This window comes from Nicotiana tabacum, chromosome 12 (genome assembly GCF_000715075.1).
Source record: "Nicotiana tabacum cultivar K326 chromosome 12, ASM71507v2, whole genome shotgun sequence".
NCBI classification, from domain to species: Eukaryota; Viridiplantae; Streptophyta; class Magnoliopsida; order Solanales; family Solanaceae; genus Nicotiana; species Nicotiana tabacum.
Genome location: NC_134091.1, coordinates 50675069 through 50696710, shown reverse-complemented (window position 1 = coordinate 50696710; position 21642 = coordinate 50675069). Strand labels below are relative to the sequence as shown.

Genomic DNA, 21642 nt, shown 5'->3' with positions numbered 1-21642 from the left:
TTCAACTCCCGAGCGCACTGTTCAATCCAAAAAGTCCGAACCGCGGCTCGCAAACTCACCGCAGAGAATTTCTACTGTTATTAACCTTTACGCGTGCCTCGGCATCACAGAACCCCGATTTCTTTTTTTCTTTTTTTTTTTGGAAGAATTTCACGGGGGCTTACAAAAATTAGAGTAAATTTTAATTTAATATATCAACTAAACTGATCAAGGACTTCTATGTGCATATTTTCTTCCTGTGTTTGAGTTGCCTAAATATGATAAGAAAATTATCATTTTTAGGGACTTTTACTTTTTTCTTTACCTTCTATTATTTAACTCAAGTATAATTTTAATATAATATTTATGTATTTTTTGAAAATTATGATTATCAAAAAAGAGTACAGCCGCAACGCGCGCATCATAAGACTACGTGAGCGTAAGTGTACGACTCCTCTATAATGAGATAAAGTATGGAAAAGACAAATTCTCTGACCAGAAATTATACAAGAGACCTCGTCCTTCCGTATGATTGGTATATAATTATGTTGTTCACCTTGGGCGTGTTTATTTTTTTAGTTTTATATTTTCTTGTACATTACGAATTGAAATTGCCCCGTTATTTTCTTTAGGTACCACCTATGAAATTATTCAATTATTTTCTTAAAGTCCACCCATAAAATCATTCATTATAAAACTTATAAAAGTGAAATTCCAGGACAATGTCCTGGAGTTGAAACTTATTCAAGTAAAAGTTTGAACTATCTTATTCTCGAATGATAACAGACCAAGCTCTATGAATTTTTCTTATGGAGTTAAATTGATAAAAGTTTTTCTTCAAATTTGAACTTCACATTTCAAATTCCAAGTATTTTTCGAATTCCAGCATATTATGTTAAAGTTTCACATGTAAAAGTTTTGAACTGTAGTATATTATGCTGGCCTTTTTTGTATCTTATCGATAGATATTTTTTTGTCCAAATTCCTATTAAAAAGAGGCTAAAGCTAAAAAATCTTAAAATGATATCTAAATGTTGATTAGTGAACTGAGTAGAGACTATTTATCCATCTTTCTAACAAAGAAATATAGAGCCAAATAATTCATGGGATATCCTTGTATATCACAATTCCCATCCTAATTACCAAACGATCCTTTAGAGCCTAAGTTGGGTCCTAAGAACGGCTATTTGTGAACTTCCCCAACAGAGTCGCTAGCTATCGACTTTTTTTATTTTTAGCCCGCGTAAAAAACTATTTATATTTGATAGTCGAAAAAGTATATAAAATTTGTGTATAATATATATAATGTATATATATATATACAACAATATATATTTTTTCGACTATTATTTTGAGAGCGGCTATACAATGTCATTTTTCCGGGTGAAATTAAAAATAGCCATATTTACAAGTGTTAATTGAAAAATAGCCACACTTTCAAAAGTAATCGAAATTTAGCCACTTTTCTTGTAAAGATAAATCCGAACGAAAACACAGTTCAAAATCCGAAAAATATTCTAGCATAATATATTGGAGTTCCAGTATAATATACTGGACTTCCAACATAATATACTGGAGTTCCAGTATATTTATGCTGGAATTCCAGCATAATATACTGGAGTTCCAGTATAATATACTGATCCAGCATAATATAGTGAAAGTTCATACACATGTGCTCCAATCTCTAGTATATTATGCTAGAACTTTTCGTGTATTGGAGTTCCGGCATAATATGCTGGAAGTTCATACACAAATGCACCAATCTCCAGTATATTATGCTGGAACTTTTTGTGTTGCAGCAAAATAGTGGTTATTTTTTAATAATTGTGCAAACATTGACTATTTTTCAATTAGCAGTCCGAAAACTGGCTAGGCCGTGCTATTTTTACCATTTTCCCTATCAAATTGAGCACAATTGTGAGAAAAGAAACATAGAGCCCAATAGACTCAGAGGCCCAAACGCACTGTCTCTCTCACCGCCACTCACCATTTTCTCTTTTCACTCTCAAATCTTCTCCTCTCACCTAGGGTTCCATTACCCTATACATCCAGAGAACCCCTCCATACTCTACATCTACACCTACTCAGATTATCGAAACCTCCCTATAACTCCACAAAGCTCTCCAAATTTGGAGGATTTCACACTATGCCGCGTCAACGGGACTACGACGATGGCGATGTGGAACCGGAGGAGGAAGAAGAGGACGTGTACGAAGAGGAGGACGTGTACGAAGAGGAGGAAGAAGAAGATGATCATAGAGGAAAGAGTGGACGCAAACGGCGTAGATCGGATTTTATTGATGACGTGGCGGAGGAAGATGATGATGAAGAGGAAGACGATGATGATGAGGATTATGGTGGCGGCGGCGGCGGCGGCAGACGACGCCCTAAAAGGAGGACTGGTTCAGAATTTTTTGATCTCGAAGCTGCTGTAGATAGTGATGAGGACGAGGAGGAAGAAGAAGGCGAAGACGGTTAGACTTACTCTCTATTCAGTTTTATTTTGGTCGTTAATTTGTTTTATTCTGTTCATTTACTAATTTTCTTGCATCGAAGAATGAAGAATTCATCATAAATATGTATTGAAAATAATGTTTTGTTGGAATTTGTGGATGAGCAGATGAAGTAGGATTTGGAGAATAGGTAGAGGGAGCTCTGCTTTGATATTTAGGGTTCCTTGGAACATTTATTTGAAGTTGAAGTTGGAAAATATTATTTGAAATTGAAACCGAAAAAAGTTTGTGGAAGTTAAAGTTGTGTTTGGATAGTTATAGTTTTTTCAGTGGAAGAAGATGATTTGAGAAACTTATGACACAACTTCAAGTTGAAAAAACAAAATTTCTCAAGTTCAAATTTCATTCTTGATTTCACAAAGCTTCAGCCTCTTCAATAGAGACTACAAAGGCCACATCCTTTTCTTTTTTGATAAGGTAGATAATAATTTTATTGAAAGAAAAAGGGGATAACCCCGTATCCAAGCAGTATACAAAAGCCGCCACCTTAATGAGAGTATATATTGTTTTGGTGATATGAAAACATGGAGCACTTGTTTATACCATAGGCGAGTATATGTGATGAATAATCATAGGTGTGAGGAAAAGTATGTAGTATAACCTATAGTTGATGTGGCAATAGAGAGAGTTAATGATGTTTTTTTTAAGGAAAGCTAGATGTGGCAAGAGTTGATGCATGGCAAGTTGAAGAGGTTTCACTTGCCTAGGATTGGTGCTGTAATATAGAAATTTTGGGCTTGTAGTTTTGTTCAAGCATTGATGTATACAATGAGCTAACCAACAAAATACAAGATGAGGTCCCATGGTGTATGATATTTGTTGATGATATTGTGCTAATTGACGAAACTAGCGAGGGTGTCAACCGAAAGCTTGAGTTATGGAGAAGCACCTTAGAGAGTAATGTTTTAAGATAAGTAAAAGTAAGACCTGCAAACAATGTAGATATCTAGACTCGTTATTTCAATAGAATGGAATGATTGATGAAGATATTACTATAGGATTAAAACCGGATGGTTGAAATGAAGAAGTGTTACCAGGGTGTTATGTGATAGAAGGATGCCTACCAAGGTGAAAGTTAAGTTCTATAGAACAACTATAAGACCGATTATGTTATATGGCAGTGAATGTTGGGCTGCTAAATTTCAATATTTCCACAAGATGAGTGTTGCAGAAATGCGAATGCTAAGATAGATGTGCGGTCACACAAGATAAGATAAGATTAAAAATGACCACATTCGCTTGAAGGTGCTAGTAGCACACATTGAGAATATAATGAGAGAAGGCCGCCTGAGATGGTTTGATCATGTCTGGTGTCGACCTACAGATGCACCGGTATGTAGGTGTGAAACCATGGTGGGGGAATGTGTGGAAAGGGACGGGGTAGACCTAAAATCACATAGAAGTTTTCTCGAAAGATCTACAAATTATTGGAATCAATATAGACTTGGCTAAAAATAGGGCATAATGGAAGAGAAAAATCCGTATAGGTGATACCTACTAGTTGGGAATATGTTTTAGACTGGATAGAAAACTTCTATTGTTATTGTGATTGTTATTAATATCATTACCATTACCATTACCATTATATATATTGGTTACTTGTATTTTTATTTATTTTGGTAATGATGATGAGTTGAGCTAAATGAAGGAATGAGGATTCATATCGCCGACCCCAACTTGCTTGGACTGAGGCGTAGTTGTTATTACTGATGTATAGGAGAATTGGGACTAGTGGAATATGGTGCAAGCGTGTGGAAAGGAATTAAGGAGAAGGCAGTAATCCATAACTATTATGTGACTGCAACTACAACTTGAGAAAGAAAATTCAGCTTTTCTGTAGTTAGTACAAGGATTTTGTGGCAGACAGTTCTTGTCCATTGACTGTAGAACAAGGATGGATGCTGAAGGCCAGAAAACAGGAAATAGAGAAGGGTACACAGATTTATCATTGAGGTGTTTTACCTATAAATTTGTTAGCAAAAAATAAATAACCCCTAAAGACAAGGTACATAGGTTGAATAAGTAGGCGTTTGGACATAGAAAAATGTACAATTTGAAAAAAGTAATTTTTGAAGTTAAGTTGAGAAAATGTATTTGAAATTTGAGATTGTGTTGACATGTATTTGACTTGGAAAAATGTTGTACTTTTGTGAGGAAAAACATTGTTTACTTCACCACATTTTCAAACTTGAAACTCATCTTCTAAAATTTCTGAAGCTCATTTTCAAAACTTCAGTCCAATTTACAACCAAACAATAATTTGAAGATGAGTTTTGGAGAAAAGGACAAATTTTTTATGGACAAGTGGATTGTTAGAGTCCGCAAGAAGTAACACATGTTTCACAAAGAGGAAACTACTTTAGATAAATTAGGAAAAAAACTACATTAGTTTTGTCATTGAGGTGTTTTCCCTATAAATTTGGTAGCAAGAAATAAATAGACCCCTCAAGACAAGGTACAAAGGTTGAATAAGAGTATGCAAGAAGTAACACATGTTTCACAAAGAGGAAACACCAACTCTAGATGAATTAGGAAAAAACTACATTAGATTTATCTTTGAGGTTTTTTGCCTATAAATTTGGTAGCAAAAAATAAATAACCCTCAAGACAAGGTAAAGGTTGAATAAGAGTGCAAAAGAAGTAACACATGTTTCACAAAGAGGAAAAAAGTGTTGGAGATAAATTAGGTCCCAATTTGAGCAGAATAAACTGAAAGAAGAGGAAACAGTAAAGAAAAAAGCAGCCCTGGATTGTAAATTTGACATTTCCAAGACTGACCGCTAAGGTAAAGCTTTATAAAGCACCTAAAAATCTGCAAAAATTCACAAGACAACATTGAAGATCAAACCGTAACTCTTAGCCTCTTATTATTATGAATTTATGATTATGGTTATTTGGGAAAGCCGAGTTTAAGATAAGACCATGGAGCTTTGAGATTGGGTACCCTGAGTAGATTTATCTGAAGCTTAGTAGGTCCAAGAGAAAAAGCAAAATGCATGCATAATTGTCAGCAAAAAGGGAAAAAGCCATAATTACCGGGGTCCCTGAAAAGAATGTTACTAAAATATTAGGGACATGAAGTAAAGGACACTAGCTCGAGAATTGAAAACACATTTTAATAAGCGCCATATGAAGGGAAATCTTCAGTAGGAAATACTCCATATAGTTTATGTGCAGTCCACTTTGTGGTTGCTGAAGTTCGTTTTCCAATTTATGAGCTCCAAGCTAGTGGGGCTTGAATTTTTGTCTGTCTAGAATGAACTTATCAGACACTTTGTTGTTAATTAATGTTAATAGGTATTAACTTTTTCTATTCTTCTGTATCTCTCTCTGCATGGCTTTTTTTGGTTGGTGTTGATTGTTAGATTTTTCGGTTTGCAGATTTCATAGTAGATGGGGGAGCGGAGATACCTGACGAGGATGGTGCCAGACGTGAATATCGTCACCGGATGTTGCCACATGATGACCAAGAAGAAGACCTTGAGGAGCTTACGAGAAGCATTCAGCAAAGATATGCGAGGTCAGCTCATGTGGAGTATGATGAGGAAGCAACAGATGTTGAGCAGCAAGCTCTCTTGCCATCTGTCAGGGATCCTAAGCTGTGGATAGTGAAATGTGGGGTATGGTATTGGTTATCTTTTATTTTATTTTTTTTATTTTTTTTAACCTTAAACATTTAATCTTCTAATTTATTTCTACATCGTATTTTGTAGATTGGTCATGAGAGGGAGGTCGCTGTTTGCCTAATGCAAAAGGCGATTGATAGAGGATCAGAATTGCAAATTCGATCAGTTGTAGCCCTCGATCATCTTCAGGGCTATATATATATAGAAGCAGACAAAGAAGCCCACGTGAGGGAGGTACATTATAAGAGGATACATTATGCATTGTTATGACTCAAATTAGAGCATTAATGTTCTATACAAAATAATGCGTCTGTTGAGTAACAATAACCGATTATTTGTACGCTGCCTATCTGCTATAGGCTTGCAAGGGTATGCGCAGTATATATGCCCAAAAAGTAACACTAGTTCCTATCAAAGAGATGACTGATGTCCTTTCCGTTGAAAGCAAAGCGGTTGATCTTACGAGGGATACTTGGGTCAGAATGAAGACGGGAACTTACAAGGGAGACCTTGCGAAGGTTGTCCAGTACTCTACATTATGTGTTTCAATGAGTAAATTTGACGTCTCATCTGACATTCAACGATTCTGCTTTGTAGGTTGTGGATGTATATTATGACACACAGAGGGTCACTGTAAAATTAATTCCACGGATTGACTTACAGGCTCTCTCTAACAAGTTGGTATGTTTACTTGATGGATTCTTGTATTTTGACATTTACTAGGTCTTTATTTGGCTGGAGAGACTGATAGGTTCAGTATTCTTGAGATACATGATTGTTAAATGTCAATGTTGTAAGAACTTTTTGACTTCCTAATCTCATTATAAGGATCGTTAGTACCTGGCCGACTTATACACCTTTTGTAGAGCATTACTAAAAATTTTGCTTACCTGTTCAAAAGAAATATTGATGTCCTAAGAGCCAGTTGATATGCCGCCTTGCATTTGTTGATACTGTTTTTGTAGGAAGGAAGGGAAGTTCAAAAGAAAAAGGCATTTATTCCTCCGCCACGCTTTATGAATATTGATGAAGCTAGGTAATTGTTCCTTGGCGTCTCTTGTTTCAACAAGAGCACAACCCATGGTCTTTATATTGTTAAATTTGTTTCTCATTGGCTGCAGAGAAATGAATATACGTGTAGAGCGTAAGCGACACCAGTCAGGTGACTATTTTGAGAATATCGGAGGTATGCTGTTCAAAGATGGTTTCTTATATAAGACAGTAGCTATGAAATCAATCAGCACCATGAACGTACAGCCAAGTTTTGATGAACTTGAGAAGTTTCGCCAACCTGGTGAGGGTGGGGATGGTGATATGGCTAGTCTATCTACTTTGTTTTCCAATAGAAAGAAAGGTCATTTTATGAAGGGTGACCGCGTTATTGTGGTGAAGGGGGATCTCAAGAACTTGAAAGGATGTGTTGAGAAAGTTGAGGAAAATACTGTTCATATCAGACCAAGTGTGAAAGAACTTCAGGTGGATAGTATTCCCCTTCTTTAAATACGTGTTAAATATGTGTCATTCATTCATCAAGTGTCTCAGAAGGAGTGAGTACTATATTTTTCATCAACATGTTTCCCTGACTTTGGCAGGACACTCTGGCTGTTAGTGACAAAGAGCTCTGCAAGTACTTTGAGCCCGGAAATCACGTGAAAGTAATATCTGGTTCATCTGAAGGTGCAACCGGTATGGTTGTTTCTGTTGAGGGGCATGTGGTAAACTTGGTATCAGATACAACCAAGGAGCTTGTAAGTCGAGCAAGTCTGGCAATTTGAGTCTCTAATCTGAAGTCCTTCATAATAATCTGATATATACCATATATTTTTTTATATCTGCAGCTCCGTGTATTTGCTGATAATGTTGTTGAGAGCTCTGAAGTAACATCTGGTCTCACTCGTATTGGGGAGTATGAGCTCCATGACCTTGTAATACTAGAGTAAGCACTTTCTTGTTATAAGAGTAACATTAAACAGTTTAGTCCTTTTCGAACCAATAGCTAATTTTCTAAATTGATTTTTTTTTGTGCAGCAATAAGAGTTTTGGTGTGATTATACGTGTAGATAGTGAAGCCTTCCAGGTGAATACTATAATTTTGAGGTTGGAATTATTCTGTTAATTGTGTTGCTCACATTTGAGTGATATTATAGGTCCTTAAGGGAGTACCTGATAGACCTGAGGTAGCACTTGTTAGACTTAGAGAGATCAAAGGGAAAATTGAGAAGAAAGGGAATGCCCAAGATCGGTTTAAGAACCAGTTAGCGGTGAAAGACGTGGTAAAAGTTCTTGAGGGTCCATGCAAAGTGAGTAATTGGCGTTTCAAAAGATTTTCTAGTTACTAACATTGTTCATATGTGGTGTTTGTTTTCATCATAACCATTCCTGTTACTTGTAGGGAAAACAAGGTCCTGTAGAACACATCTTCAGAGGAATTGTTTTTATTTATGATCGCCATCACCTTGAGCATGCTGGTTATATTTGTGCCAAAACACAATCTTGTGTGTTGATTGGTGGCTCGCGGGCAAATGGTGATCGAAATGTATGTCTGTATTTTCTTGCTTCTGGAAGTGTGAGCTCATCTGATCTTGCACATCTATCTTAACTATTGTCTTGCGGGCTGAATTTTGTGCTTACAATGGAACTCCTTTAGGGTAACCCCTTCTCATCAAGATTTGCGAATCTCAGAACTCCACCACGTGCTCCTCAATCTCCCACAAGATCTTTTAGAGGTGGCCCACCTATGAGCTGTAAGTTTCTGATAATGGTGCTATCTTGATGTTTTAAGTTATTTCTTTTTAAATTTTATTCCCCCCTGTGGAGTCCATCTGATCATCTGGCTATTATATTAAATGCTATTTGTTACATTTGTGATCTTTATTTTGCTGTTCTCCGTTTAATCATTAGTCTCTGAGCTATCATGTTTGGTGTGCTCTAGATGGAAGAGGGCATAGAGGTGGAAGAGGGCATGATGCTTTAATTGGAGCTGATGTGAAAATTCGTCTTGGGCCATTTAAAGGTTGCAAGGGGCGTGTTAAAGATATTAAAGGAACTTCAGTCCGTGTTGAACTGGAAGCCCAGATGAAAGTTGTTACAGGCAAGTGTTTCTTCAATGTCAGTAATTGCCCTCATTTATTTTTTTCCTTTTTTTGGGGAGGAGGGGGGCAAAAGTGATTCATTATAAACAAAGGGCCCTTTTTGTAATTTTTGTGGAGGGAGGCTTTGCTGAATCTGCATTTTGGACAGAATCATCTAAATTTAGGCAGAAATTTCCTTTTTGATTTTTTTTTTGTTTTTCCAAGTTTTGATTGCTTACATTCATTGCTGACTGCAATGTTTCCTGCAGTTGATCGCAATCATATTGCGGATAATGTGAACGTGACAACACCATTCCGGTAAGTATATTTCCGATTGCAAACTTTGAGTTATTGAGTGTTCATCGTCTTACTGTTGTTCTGTTTATTATAGGGAACCATCTAGATATGGTTTGGGAAGTGAAACACCATCACATCCTTCAAGGACTCCACTCCACCCATTTATGACACCTATGAGAGATCCTGGAGGTCCATTTTTCTGCTGTCATGTTTCAATGGTGTTTTTCATCTCTTTTTTTCCCACTTGTTTGACTTTAGCTCTTTTAATCAATTTCCTCTACAGCAACACCTATCCATGATGGCATGAGGACGCCAATGCGTGACAGAGCATGGAATTCAATGAGTCCGCCTAGGTATGTTATATCACTGGCGAAAACAATCCAAATGGCTTAAGCTTTTGAAAATAGAAGTAGTGAAGGCCATGTATCTGTCTAGTTCTTACTTTACATGAACTAATTGATCTCAGGTTTGAAGAAATGAAAAAGAGCTTTTTCTTTACTTGAAGTATGACATTATGGAAATAGGGATCTGTCCATGTACTTTGATGCGTGACTTTCTCCTCTTTGTATGGCTGAAATTCTTTTCTTTGTATATAAAGGGGTGAGGATCGGGCTTGGTCTTGAACTTGAAAGCCTTTGTGTGTTAGCTAGATAGTGAGTGCTGATTTTTGGTCTTCATTTGTGTTCATGATTACACTTTTAAGTGGCATGCTCTCCCTTTAGATTAGTCTTGTTATTTCAGTTTGTTGCTTTTACTGTCATAGATTTAGTGAGCTGCAATTCCATTCTCTTGATGTTAAATGGTTGCATGGCAAAATACCAGGGACAATTGGGAAGAGGGAAACCCTGCTTCCTGGGGGTCAAGTCCACAATATCAGGTTTTCACTCTTTCCACTTTATTTCCATATAAAATGAAGTTTTCTCTTTTAATGTGATTATGACGCTTCCTTCATGTTTCAGCCGTCTAGCCCTCGTTCAAGGGCTTATGAAGCACCTACTCCTGGTTCTGGTTGGACCAACACTCCCAGCGGTAATTACAGTGATGCTGGGACCCCAAGAGACAACGGTTCTGCATATGGTAATGAACAGTTTCCGTTACAGGAGTGAAAACCTATTACATTGTCTTTTTCAGTTCCTTGTTGGAGAAAATAATGCCATTTTCCTTTATTCCATATAGCTAATGCTCCAAGTCCTTACTTGCCGTCAACTCCTGGTGGACAACCACCAATGACACCGAGCTCAGCATATATACCTGGTACTCCTGGCGGGCAGCCAATGACTCCTGGAAGTGGTGGGCTGGATATGATGTCACCTGTAGGAGGTGAATCCCCTGCTCGACACCATAATTTGTGTATTTTTTGGAATTACAAATTACTATAATATATCTTCATTCAAAAAAAAGAAATTACTATAATATCAAAGATCAAATGAGAAACATTTTATTCTATTGAGCTAGTAAACTTGTGATCGCTGCAGAATTAGTTATTTACCCATAATCTCTTGCATTCTAGGGAAAGAAAACATTTTATTGAGATCAGCTGATCTCGTTTCCACTTCCGAAGGATGAACTAGTGGGCGTTGTAATTCATGTTCATGCATTTTAATTTAATGTTTTAGCGTGTAGACGTCTTCCATGTTTTTGATGGTATTTATAGTGTGTGTTTCAGTAATAGACCTTTGCAGTATTAGATTGAAAATTTGTCTTTTAGCTTAATGTGCTAAATTTTTGCATATTCACAGTGATATTTGTTGAGTATTAATGTCAAAATTGCTCTAATATTAATCAAAATCACAATGTGGGTAATACAAAGAAGTCCCGACAGTTGTGTATTTACAGCTTGAAGCTTTAGGCATAAGAGGAGAATGACCTGTAATGCTGTTCATTATTGCAAATGCATCTTATTATTTAAGCTTTGGGTGTATAGTTTGGTAAATTCAATATATGTGGATTCTCTTGGAATTAGTCGAGTTGCGCTCTAGCTGGCCCGGACACCATGGTTATAAAAAATATATATATCTGGATTCTCTTGGATAGTTCTATACAAATTTTTACTTTATTGGCTTGTGTTTGACCTGTTATACAGTAGGAAGAGAGTTGCATGAAAATGTCTGATGTTACTGATGATGTATCTCTATAGTCAAATGTGAGCCCCCAAATGTAAATCATAACATCATTGTAATTGGATTTGCTTGATGGTTAGTTGAAGAACCTGTCTTATCCTTGATTGAGACTCTCGTGCAACTTCACTCTTGTCGTCTAGTAGAGTGTTAGATAATGATGTTTTCAACTTTCAGCAATGGTTGGTAACTTTGTAATTGCAGGTGGGGATACCGAAGGTCCTTGGCTCTTGCCTGATATCTTGGTCAATGTACGGAAGTCCAATGATGATACTGTCACTGGAGTTGTCCATGACGTGCTAGCGGTATGTATATTCTATGATGATTTGGCTTCCCTTTAGAAGGCATTTGCTTCATAAACTATGGCATGGGGTGTGCATGTTATAAATATTAACATGTAGAGGGTGTTAACTTTGGGAAGGGCATATATACCTCTTAACCACTTCCGAGCAGATGCATTCAACGTGTAAATATTAATTTGGAAAGTGATTATTAAATATATATTCAAGGTATCCTAGGCAATGGTAGTGAAAATGGCGAACTTATAATTTATATTTGTATTTGAATTCGTACCTTTTAATTGCTGGTTCGATGTTTATGTTAGAAGAATGAATTTTAATCATCTCTGATTTTGCTGGATTAGATCTTGAACTTTGTAATATACCATCTGCTCCACTTTGCTTACACTCTCGAGTCGTATCAAATGATTGATATCATTCTATTCCTATACAATATTCACAACTTTCAAGCATTTAAATTCATTAAACTATTCACGCTTCAACTTTGATGAGATCATGAGATGTTTTTCTTTCAAGGCACTTCTTTTTATATTTTCTTCCGTCATCAGTAATATATATATACATACAAACACACACACAAAAGCCAATAAGGTTAAGCAGACTGTTTATTTTAGCTTATACTCTCTCTGTTGCAGTTTATGTGAACCTATTTCCTTTTTGGTCCGTTCCAAAAAGAATGACCCCTTTCTAAATTTGGTAACAATTTAGCTTAAACTTACAATTCTACCCTTAACGAGAAGCTTTTATAACCACACAAATACTCTGGGCCCCTTTTTAATTTGTTTAGGACCACAAATTCTAAAAGTCTTCATTTTTTCTTAAACTCCGTGTCCAGTCAAATAGGACGGAGGGAGTATAAAAGTATGTTAATGGCTACACATGTCATAGCATACCAACAGACTTGTGCACTTGTTATACATATTCCTGTGAAGGTGATTGGTTGATTACGTTGATTGACTTCAAGAGGTTTTTTCTTCTGCTTCTTGGTCTTCTGGCTGCGAACCTTAGTTAAAACCTCCTTTTGAAGGAGAATAATTTGTCTTTTTCCGCGGAAATTAATCCAACATTCTTTAACTTGCCGCTGGAGCAGGATGGTTCTTGTAGCGTTGGTCTTGGATCGAGCGGCAATGGTGACACTATCATTGTACACCCAACTGAAATTGAGATAGTTGTACCAAAGAAGTCGGATAAGATCAAGATCATGGGTGGTCCCCAACGTGGTGCCACTGGTAAGCTTATTGGTGTTGATGGCACTGACGGGATTGTAAAGGTTGATGATACTCTTGATGTTAAAATTTTAGACATGGTACTTTTGGCGAAGTTAGCGCATGCATAGGGACTATTCAATTCTAGTTAGCGAGCACATTGTGGTCAATAGCAATAGTTTGCATTTGTATTATATTTTTCATGTTATGCTAATCATGAGTTCAAGGCTCAATCTTTATGTGTAAATCTTTCCTTCAGAGTTACTGTCCTTTCAATTTGGTCTGTTATGTATGAAAGGACGATATAAATGCATTTCAAAAGAAAAAAATGTTTAAAAGGACACTATTAGTGCAGCTCACATTTTCTCTCATAGTTAAGTGTAAGACGTGGAAGGTCTCATTCAACATCATAACTGATGTGTTCTTTATTTGGGTTTTAATTGAAGGCCTTAGTGATCTTGTATAGAATTCGTTCTAGTTATTGCTTTTCTCTGGCAGTTGTATGGTTGTATTTTTAAAAACAACAGAAGACGATCGCTGACATCTTATTTCATGTTTACTGCGAATTTCTGTATGGGGCAGGCCTCTTTATTCTTGGCTAATTTTAGACACTAGCACAAGGTTATCTTCACATGGTGCTTTGCTCCTGTTGCTACTTGGTTTCGACTTTATAGGGTGAATGTGGGGATGAGGGATGCGGCAAAGTGAAAAATTCTATAGCAAAATAGATGAATAGAGAATAAGAAATGATTGAATTTTGTTTACATCCAACGCTGCTTTCAGTAGGTGGGAATCATCTGTAGGAGCGTGGATGGTAGTAGCGGTCGATTATAGATTTGCAAGCGGAATGCAGATTTTGCACCGTGTGTTAGTAATATGATGTTGTGCTATCTCATTATTTGGAATTATTTTTGTTCTTTTCCCTAAACTAGTAAACTGTGTAAAAGTCCAAGCACGTGAAACCAGCGGAATTTATTGCGCACAGGAGAATTTCATTTATTTTCGCGGATCAACTTCTATAATTTGCTGACTATGACAAAAATATAATATTAACTAGTTTATGCTTCACGGTGTGTGTTTTTCTCCCCATTCAAGGCTATGGACAAGTAAAAAAAAAGACCAAATTCTTGCTTGGCGTAAGATAATTTGCATGCCCTGTGACAGATAAAGCGACAAGGATTAATTAGAATAAACAATTTATTTAGTGCACCATAAGTTTAAGACTAACATGAGTTCAATTTATAATGAGAACACGGAGATAGAAATAGGACCAATTAACATCAGAACTTCATCGCAAAGAGGATTAGGAAACATGAACCATCGTAAGCCTGGGACATGGACTCGGTGTAACGATCCGGCCGGTCGTTCTGACTATTGCAATCTCGTTCCTCCATTTACTGCTCAAATTATGAATTACTATTGTTATTTGGCTTGTTAGGGTAATTGGTTTGGGTTCGGTGAGGCTTTGAAATGATTTAGAGCGCTTAGTTCCAAGGTTTAGAATTTAAGTTGAAAAGGTTGACCGGATGCTAACTTATGTGTAACGACCTCGGAGAAATTTTGCTAAGGAAATTAAGTTTTGGTGGTGCCGAGGTAGATCAATTAGTACAAGCTCGCCGCGGCTCGGACTTTCTGGGTTGAACAATGCACCAAAGTGTAAAGGAAACTTTTATCGGAAAATGGTCATTTCTGTGACCACTATGCGGTCGCAGAATCACTCTTCGGACCGCATAATGGTCGCAAAGTGGAACAAGAGGAGGGCAAGATTTGAGGAAAATCTGCGGCGCACTATGCGACCGCAGAACAAGTATGCGGACCGCATATTGACCGCAGAACAGGTCAGTAACGCCCAGCTTTGGAGGCCAAATTATGCGGACCGCATACCTGTTATGCGATCGCATAACTGCGTCGGAGCTTCCATTCTTTCTAATTTTTGACCTGACCCAACTTCAATTTATAGCCCTTGAAGCTCATTTTTGAGCCAAAAATCTGATATTTTAGAGAGAGGTGAGACCATTTTAGAGAGAGAAAGTGAAGACATAGTGATTTATCCATCAATTCTTGTTCAAGGTTTGAAGATTTCACAAGGATCTTGCTAGGGCTTCAAAGAGGTAAGAATTTCTTTCCCTAATTCTTCAATTTCGGGTTTGAAGTAAAGATGGGTGATTGATAGTATGATTCTTGGGTGTAAGAGTATTATGTATACATATCAATAAGGTTGTGGAAAGATTGTTAATTCAAATGGGTAAGGATTGGGTTGAAAATGTTAGAAATTTTTATAGGCTTTAATTGAAGATTTGAGGGTCGAGTTGGTGTCGGATTTTGGTGAAATTTGTATGGTTGGACTCGTGGTTGGATAGACGTTCATATTCTGTAACTTTTGTTGGGTTCCGATACGTGGTCCCTACGGTCGATTTTTGAGTTAATTTCGGATTTTATTGGAAAAATTAGTATTTTCTTATGGAATTAATTACAATAATTTATATTGACTGAATCGAATTAATTGTGGCTAGATACGAGGCTTTCGGAGACCAATTCTCGTGGCAAGGGCATAGCGGAATAAATAATTACACGGGTTGAGGTAAGTAACAGTTATAAATCTGGTCCTGAGGGTATGAAACCCCGAATTTTATGTCATGTGATTATTTTGGAGGTGACACACATGCTAGGTGACGGGCGTGTGGGCGTGCACCGAATGGATTGTGACTTGGTCCATCCCGTGAAACTGCAAGGTTGAATAACCTTTTGTTAGCTATAAGCTCTCCTTGTGTTGAAGAAATTTGACTGTAAATCATGATTAAAATCATGCTTAGGTTATGTGTTAGTACTGTTGGGACCACAGAGGTCGCGTACTTGTTGAATTATTTGCTAATTATTATCATGTACTCAGTCATGATTTTTCTTGCGTATTCTACCTCAGTCTTTCTGGATATTTATTGATATACTATGTTATCTTTGTTTGGACTGATCTTTGTGATTTCTGAGAGCCCGAGAGACTTGAGAGGTTGAGGACTGAGTAAGGCTGAGGGCCTGTCGGTGAGGTAAGTATATTATGGCACGTGAGTTGTCCGTGCAGGATATTATAGCACATGAGTTGTCCGTGCAGATTATGGCGCTTGGGCTGTAGGAGCCCCTCCGGAGTCTGTACACACCCCCAGTGAGCGCGAGTACCCATTGAGTGTGAGTGCTGAGGGCTGAGAGCCGAGTGGTTGAGCTATTGTGATGAGCTGAGTGACTGTTGCCTGAGAGGCTGTACTTGCTTTGAATATGTTGTTGCACTTGGTTGCTATTTGTCATTGTTGTGAAATCTATGAAAGAATTTATATCCAGATTACTTGAAATTGAACTGTATAAAATTGATTTGACTTAAACTGCCGGATTTGAAAGCATGTCTATTCTTTGCTGGAACTACTGAAAGTGAACTATGACTGTGTAGCTCGTCATTATCTTCAGTTCCTTAGTTATTATTGTTACTGGCTGAGTTGGTTGTACTCATACTACACCCTGCACTTCTTGTGCAGATCCAGGTGTTCCTGAACATAGCGGGTGTTGATCATTTCGCGCAGTTGATTTTCAGGAGATTTTGAGGTAGCTGCCGTGTTCCGCAGACCTTGTCTCTCCTTCTCTATCTCCTTGTTTACTATATTTGGTCTAAGACTATTATAAACCGTATTTTCCAGACTTGTACTCATATTAGATGTTTATGTACTCAGTGACACCAGGTTTTGGGAGTGTTGTATCGAAAATTGCTAGATTTTTTGTATTGTACTAAACATTACGTTTTTAAATTTAAAGGAAATCGTGGGTTATCGATGTTGTCGGCTTGCCTAGTACTGAGATAGGCGCCATCACGACAGGTTAGGATTTTGGGTCGTGACACTCGGCCTAACCAAATTACATCTAATCATCAAATATTTCATTTTCTGGTTATATTACATCTGATGAATTTGCACTTGGACTCGACCTAACCAAATTACCATGTTGAGCTATATATGATAAAGCAAACCATAATTTTGAGAAATAGTGCAAAATTTATATGACTCTATTGACTGATTAATTAGGTTTTTGGTTATATTCGAGTAGTTCACTAATCAACTGTTTATTGTACCTTGTCAAGTCGTGACAGATTAGTAATCACTAACCATCCATTAATTTGTTGTCATATTTACAAACATCATCAACAAGAAAAAGAGATGTATAATACTCACGGATATAACTTCCTTAACAATTCAACAGAAATGCAAAAATGTAACGATCCGACCTGTCGTTTTGAGCTTTAGCAATCCGTTCAGTTGTTCGAGGTCTTGAATGACTTCATATTGTGTATTATGACTTGAGTGCATGGTCGGATTTGAATTTCGAATGTTTCGAGACGAATTTGGATGAGTGATTCTCACTGTAGAAGCTTAAGTTGAAAATAATGACCGAGGTTTGACTTTTGTGAAAACGACACCGTAGCGGTGTTTTGATGACTTCGATATGTTCGTATCGGGATTTTGGACTTGGGCATATGTCCATAATCGAATTCGGAGGTCCGTAGGTATTTGTGTTGTTTTGTTGAAAGTTGGCAATTTAAAGACTTATAGTTTTTACAAGTTTGACCGTAGGTTGATTTCATAGCTATCGTGTTTGGATTTCTGTTTTAGGACTTGGAATAGATCCATTTTTTCATTTGGAACTTGTCTGCAAGTTTGGCGTCATTCCGAGTTGGTTTGATTCCATCAGACGCGCGATTGTGTTTTTAGAAGTTCTTGAGTTTCATGTTGTTTTCATGTGTTTCGGATGTCCGATTCATAGTTTCGGATGTTATTTTTGATGATTTGATCGCACAAGTGGTTTCAGATGTTATTTTTAATGATTTGATCGCACGAGTGAGTTCGTGTTATGTTTTTAGACTTGTGTTGATGTTTGGAGCCCCGAGGGCTCGGTTGAGTTTCGGACGCGTTTTGGAATGTTTGGAATAGTTTGGAAATTGCTGGTGTGATCGGGTGTTGCAGGTCTCGTATTTGCGAGATATATGTCGCATTTGCGATGCTAGGCTAAGTTTGCCAGGTTCTCATTTGCGAACCCATAATTCGCATTTGCAATGGGGGGCCTGGGCGAGCTTGTTTGTAAGGCCCCGTAAAAAATTTCCTAAAAATCGAGGTTCCATGATGACGGGATAGGTGTAGAGGTTAATAATAGTAGAAAGTTCGAACTTTTTGGATTGAACAGTGCACTGGGGAGTTGAAGGAAAATATTTGGCAGAAATAGGCATTTCTGCGGCCCATTATGCGGCCGCATAATCACTCTGCGGGCCGCAGAATGACCGCAGAATGAAGCAGCTATTTGGGACATTTTTGATGTCAATTTCGCGGTCGGTTATGCGACCGCATAACCATTTCGTGGGCCGCACTCTTGTCGCACAATCAACTTTGGAGTTTTTGCGGAGGGAGGTTCTGCGGCGCATTATGCAACCACAGAACAAGTCTGCGAGCCGCATAGTGACCGCAGACCCAGTCAGTTGCTTTCCAGTTTTTGGCACCAAATTGTGCGGCCGATATGCGGTCCATATATCCGTTATGCAGTCGCATATGCGATCGCATATCCTGTCCCAGAGCTTTATTTTTGGGGTTTTTAAACCCGACCCTTCTTCATTAAAACATATGCTATAGCCCATTTTGAGCACATTTCTGATATTTTTAGAGTGAGAAAGAGTTCTTAGAGTGGGGGAGTAACCTTCAACCTATTATCCATCAATTCTTGCTCAATCATTGAGGATTAACAAAGAAAATCTTCATCCTAAAGGTAAGAATCTATGTCGTAGCTCTCAATTTCAAAAATTTACAAAAATGGAATAATTAGAGAGACAATTATTGGGTGTGGGGGTTGTTGTCTTGCATGCATGTATTCTTGAAGTATGTGGGAAGGTTGTGAGCTAAAAATGGTAGAGAATGGGTTGGGGAATAATGAAATCTTTCACAAAAGGGCCTTAAAACATCGATGCACACCTAGTGTTTGATAATATGCTCAAATAAGCTAGAATCATGACCATCTTCCTAATTTTGGTCCAACTTGTTATATTTCTAAAATATATCGAAGTGCTAAGAATTCCGGAACGTTTTAGAGTTTAAAGGAAGTTCAATTGAGGTATGTTGGCTAAACTCCCTTCTTCTTAGAATCGAATCCCACAGTGTTCATGTAATTGGTGTAAGTCCCAAATTGATCATAATAGAATTGGCTATTCCGAATGTACTTGTGTTGAAGGATATATGCTCAATATGTATTGTAAATGCTTCATCATATCACCTTATCATTGAAAATGTGCTCAAAACATGGAATATGTGTTAAAGATGTTAAGATTTCAAGTCAAGGTCGAAATAAAGGTTGTTATGCCAAATTGTATGAAAAACCTCTATGTGCCTAAGATTCCCAAATTGCTCATACGTGAATTTAATGTCTTGAATGGAAAGCCTTATAGTTTTTGATAATGATAATGATGTTTGAATGTGGAAAACGGAACTGGAATTATGAAATACGGCCAAGTGCCAAGAATGACTTTATAATTGTGGCCACTAGTGCCAATGAATCGAAAAGATATGAAAAAACTCGAAAAGATATGAAAGAAGTATGATGTGAGATGATTGACTGAAAAAGGTAATGTCTTGGGTGAGACGGCCTAGCCGATCGGGTCGTGATCGGATGCCGTGCCGCACACATGGTAGTGACTGTGTTGGAAATGATAATTGAAATTGTGGTTATGGTTGATGTCTCAAATGAGACGACCTAGCCGATCAGGTCGTGATCGGACTCCGTGTAAGAATACGGTGGTATGGTGAATTATGGTATATCGGCACTAAAGATCACCCAAGCTAATAACATGGAAATTGACTTGAAAACTTATGTGATCCTTAACTTGGTGTTTTAGTGTTATTTGAAGCTCTTATTGAATTCTTCACTGTTCCCCCTTGTATTAATATTCATTCTATTGAGATGGTGTTTAGTTTTACATACTAGTACTATTCGACGGTACTAACGTCCTTTTTGCCGGGGGCACTGCATCTTTAAATGGATGCAGGTGGTTCCTTAGCAGGTAGTGTTGATCAGCGATAGCGGTGCATCCTCTTCTCAGCAAACTTGGTGGGCCCCACTTTATCCCAGGGTCACGTATTGTATCTTTTGTTCATATTATTATTATTATCACGTCTCAAGGTATAGCCGAGGCCTTGTTGCCGGCACTATCATAACACTTTTTTGTATTTTTTAAAGGCTCCGTAGACACTATGTGGGTTGTACATGAGTGTTAGAAAAGTCAAACAAGTTATGTTGTGTTTTGATCACTTGTTCCACTCAAACTATAAGAATATGTGTATTTTGAGACTTAAAAGTGAAGTAACTAATGAAATTATTTAGTATTGTATACATGATCTCCCTACTGTCTAATTAACAAAATTATTTCTTCTCTTGATCATGGGTGAGTTGGGTAGAAAATATCTAACATGCTTTCTCGACCGGGTTCACTCGGTTGAGCGTCGGTCACGCTTCCTGAGGTTGGGACGTGACATTGTTCGCATTTGCAATCTTAAGGGTTGCATTTGCGAGGTGTCCAAAGTTCGCATTTGCGATGACAGCAAGGATGTGAGGTTTTTCGCTTTTGCGATTGATTTCTCGTATTTGCGAACCCCAGTCGCATTTGTGACACCTGTGCCTGGACAAAAAGCTGAGGGACGAGATTTTTAGTCTCATTTTCATATATTGGAACCCTAGACTCAGTAGGAGGCGATCTTGAAAATGGATTTTCATTTACAATTATTGGGTAAGTGATTTTGTTCAATTTTCAACTATTTTACATGATTATATGTGAGTTTTAACATCAAAATTTTGATAATCAAAGTGAACATTTGTAAAACTTTGTCAAGTTTTTGAAAAATAAGAATTTGAGTTTTGAGAGTCTATTTGGACTCAGATTTTGAAACAAAGCACATGCATAGACTCGTCGTGTAACGACCTGACCGGTTGTTTTACTTTCTAGAATCCCGTTTCCCTAAATAAGACTTGCCGTACATGCTTTTACTGTTTTATGACTTGCGGGGATGGTTAGTTCGGGATTTGGAAGGGTTCGGGTTGAAATCGGAATACTTAGTTCCTTAAGGTTGGCTTAAAAGGCCAAGTTTGACTTCGGACAATATTTTGAGTAAACGACCTCAGAATCGGGATTTGGCGGTTCCAATAGATTCGTATGATGATTTCGGACTTGGCCGTATGCTCGTATCGGGTTTTGAATGACCCGGGAGCATTTTAGCGCCTAATAGTAAAAGTTGGTTCTTGAAGGTTAAAAAAAAAAGTTCTTTAAATTTGTTTTGGAGCGGATTTTGGTGATATAAAGTTCCAAACGGAATTCCGAGACTGGGAATAGCTCCGTAATGTCATTTAAGACTTGCATGTAAAATTTGGTGTCATTCCGAGTAGTTTTAGTACGTTTCGGCGCGTTGGAAGTAAATTGAAGAACTTGAAGTTCTTAAGTTTGATTCAATGGGTTTTGGGGTGTGATTATTA

At 37.5% G+C, this 21642-nt stretch overlaps 1 protein-coding gene across 2 annotated transcripts; it reads left to right on the top strand.

The window, feature by feature from the left end:
* Positions 1 to 1890: 1890 nt before the first annotated feature.
* LOC107770981 (putative transcription elongation factor SPT5 homolog 1) lies at positions 1891 to 13448 on the top strand. Of its 2 annotated transcripts, none has more exons than XR_012697284.1 (22): positions 1891 to 2453; positions 5874 to 6112; positions 6206 to 6352; positions 6478 to 6636; positions 6716 to 6799; positions 7084 to 7154; positions 7240 to 7594; positions 7711 to 7866; positions 7957 to 8054; positions 8147 to 8195; positions 8266 to 8418; positions 8511 to 8654; positions 8766 to 8862; positions 9051 to 9209; positions 9459 to 9507; positions 9581 to 9675; positions 9770 to 9839; positions 10250 to 10363; positions 10446 to 10563; positions 10663 to 10806; positions 11808 to 11908; positions 12993 to 13448. XR_012697284.1 is itself a non-coding variant. In XM_075226466.1 (22 exons), exons 1-22 carry the CDS (start codon positions 2126 to 2128, stop codon positions 13236 to 13238), a joined length of 3117 nt encoding a protein of 1038 aa, XP_075082567.1. In that variant the 5' UTR covers positions 1891 to 2125; the 3' UTR covers positions 13239 to 13448. The 2 variants fall into 2 exon arrangements, 1 of the variants encoding a protein (XP_075082567.1); XM_075226466.1 differs by having other exon boundaries at positions 10309 to 10363.
* Positions 13449 to 21642: the final 8194 nt, after the last annotated feature.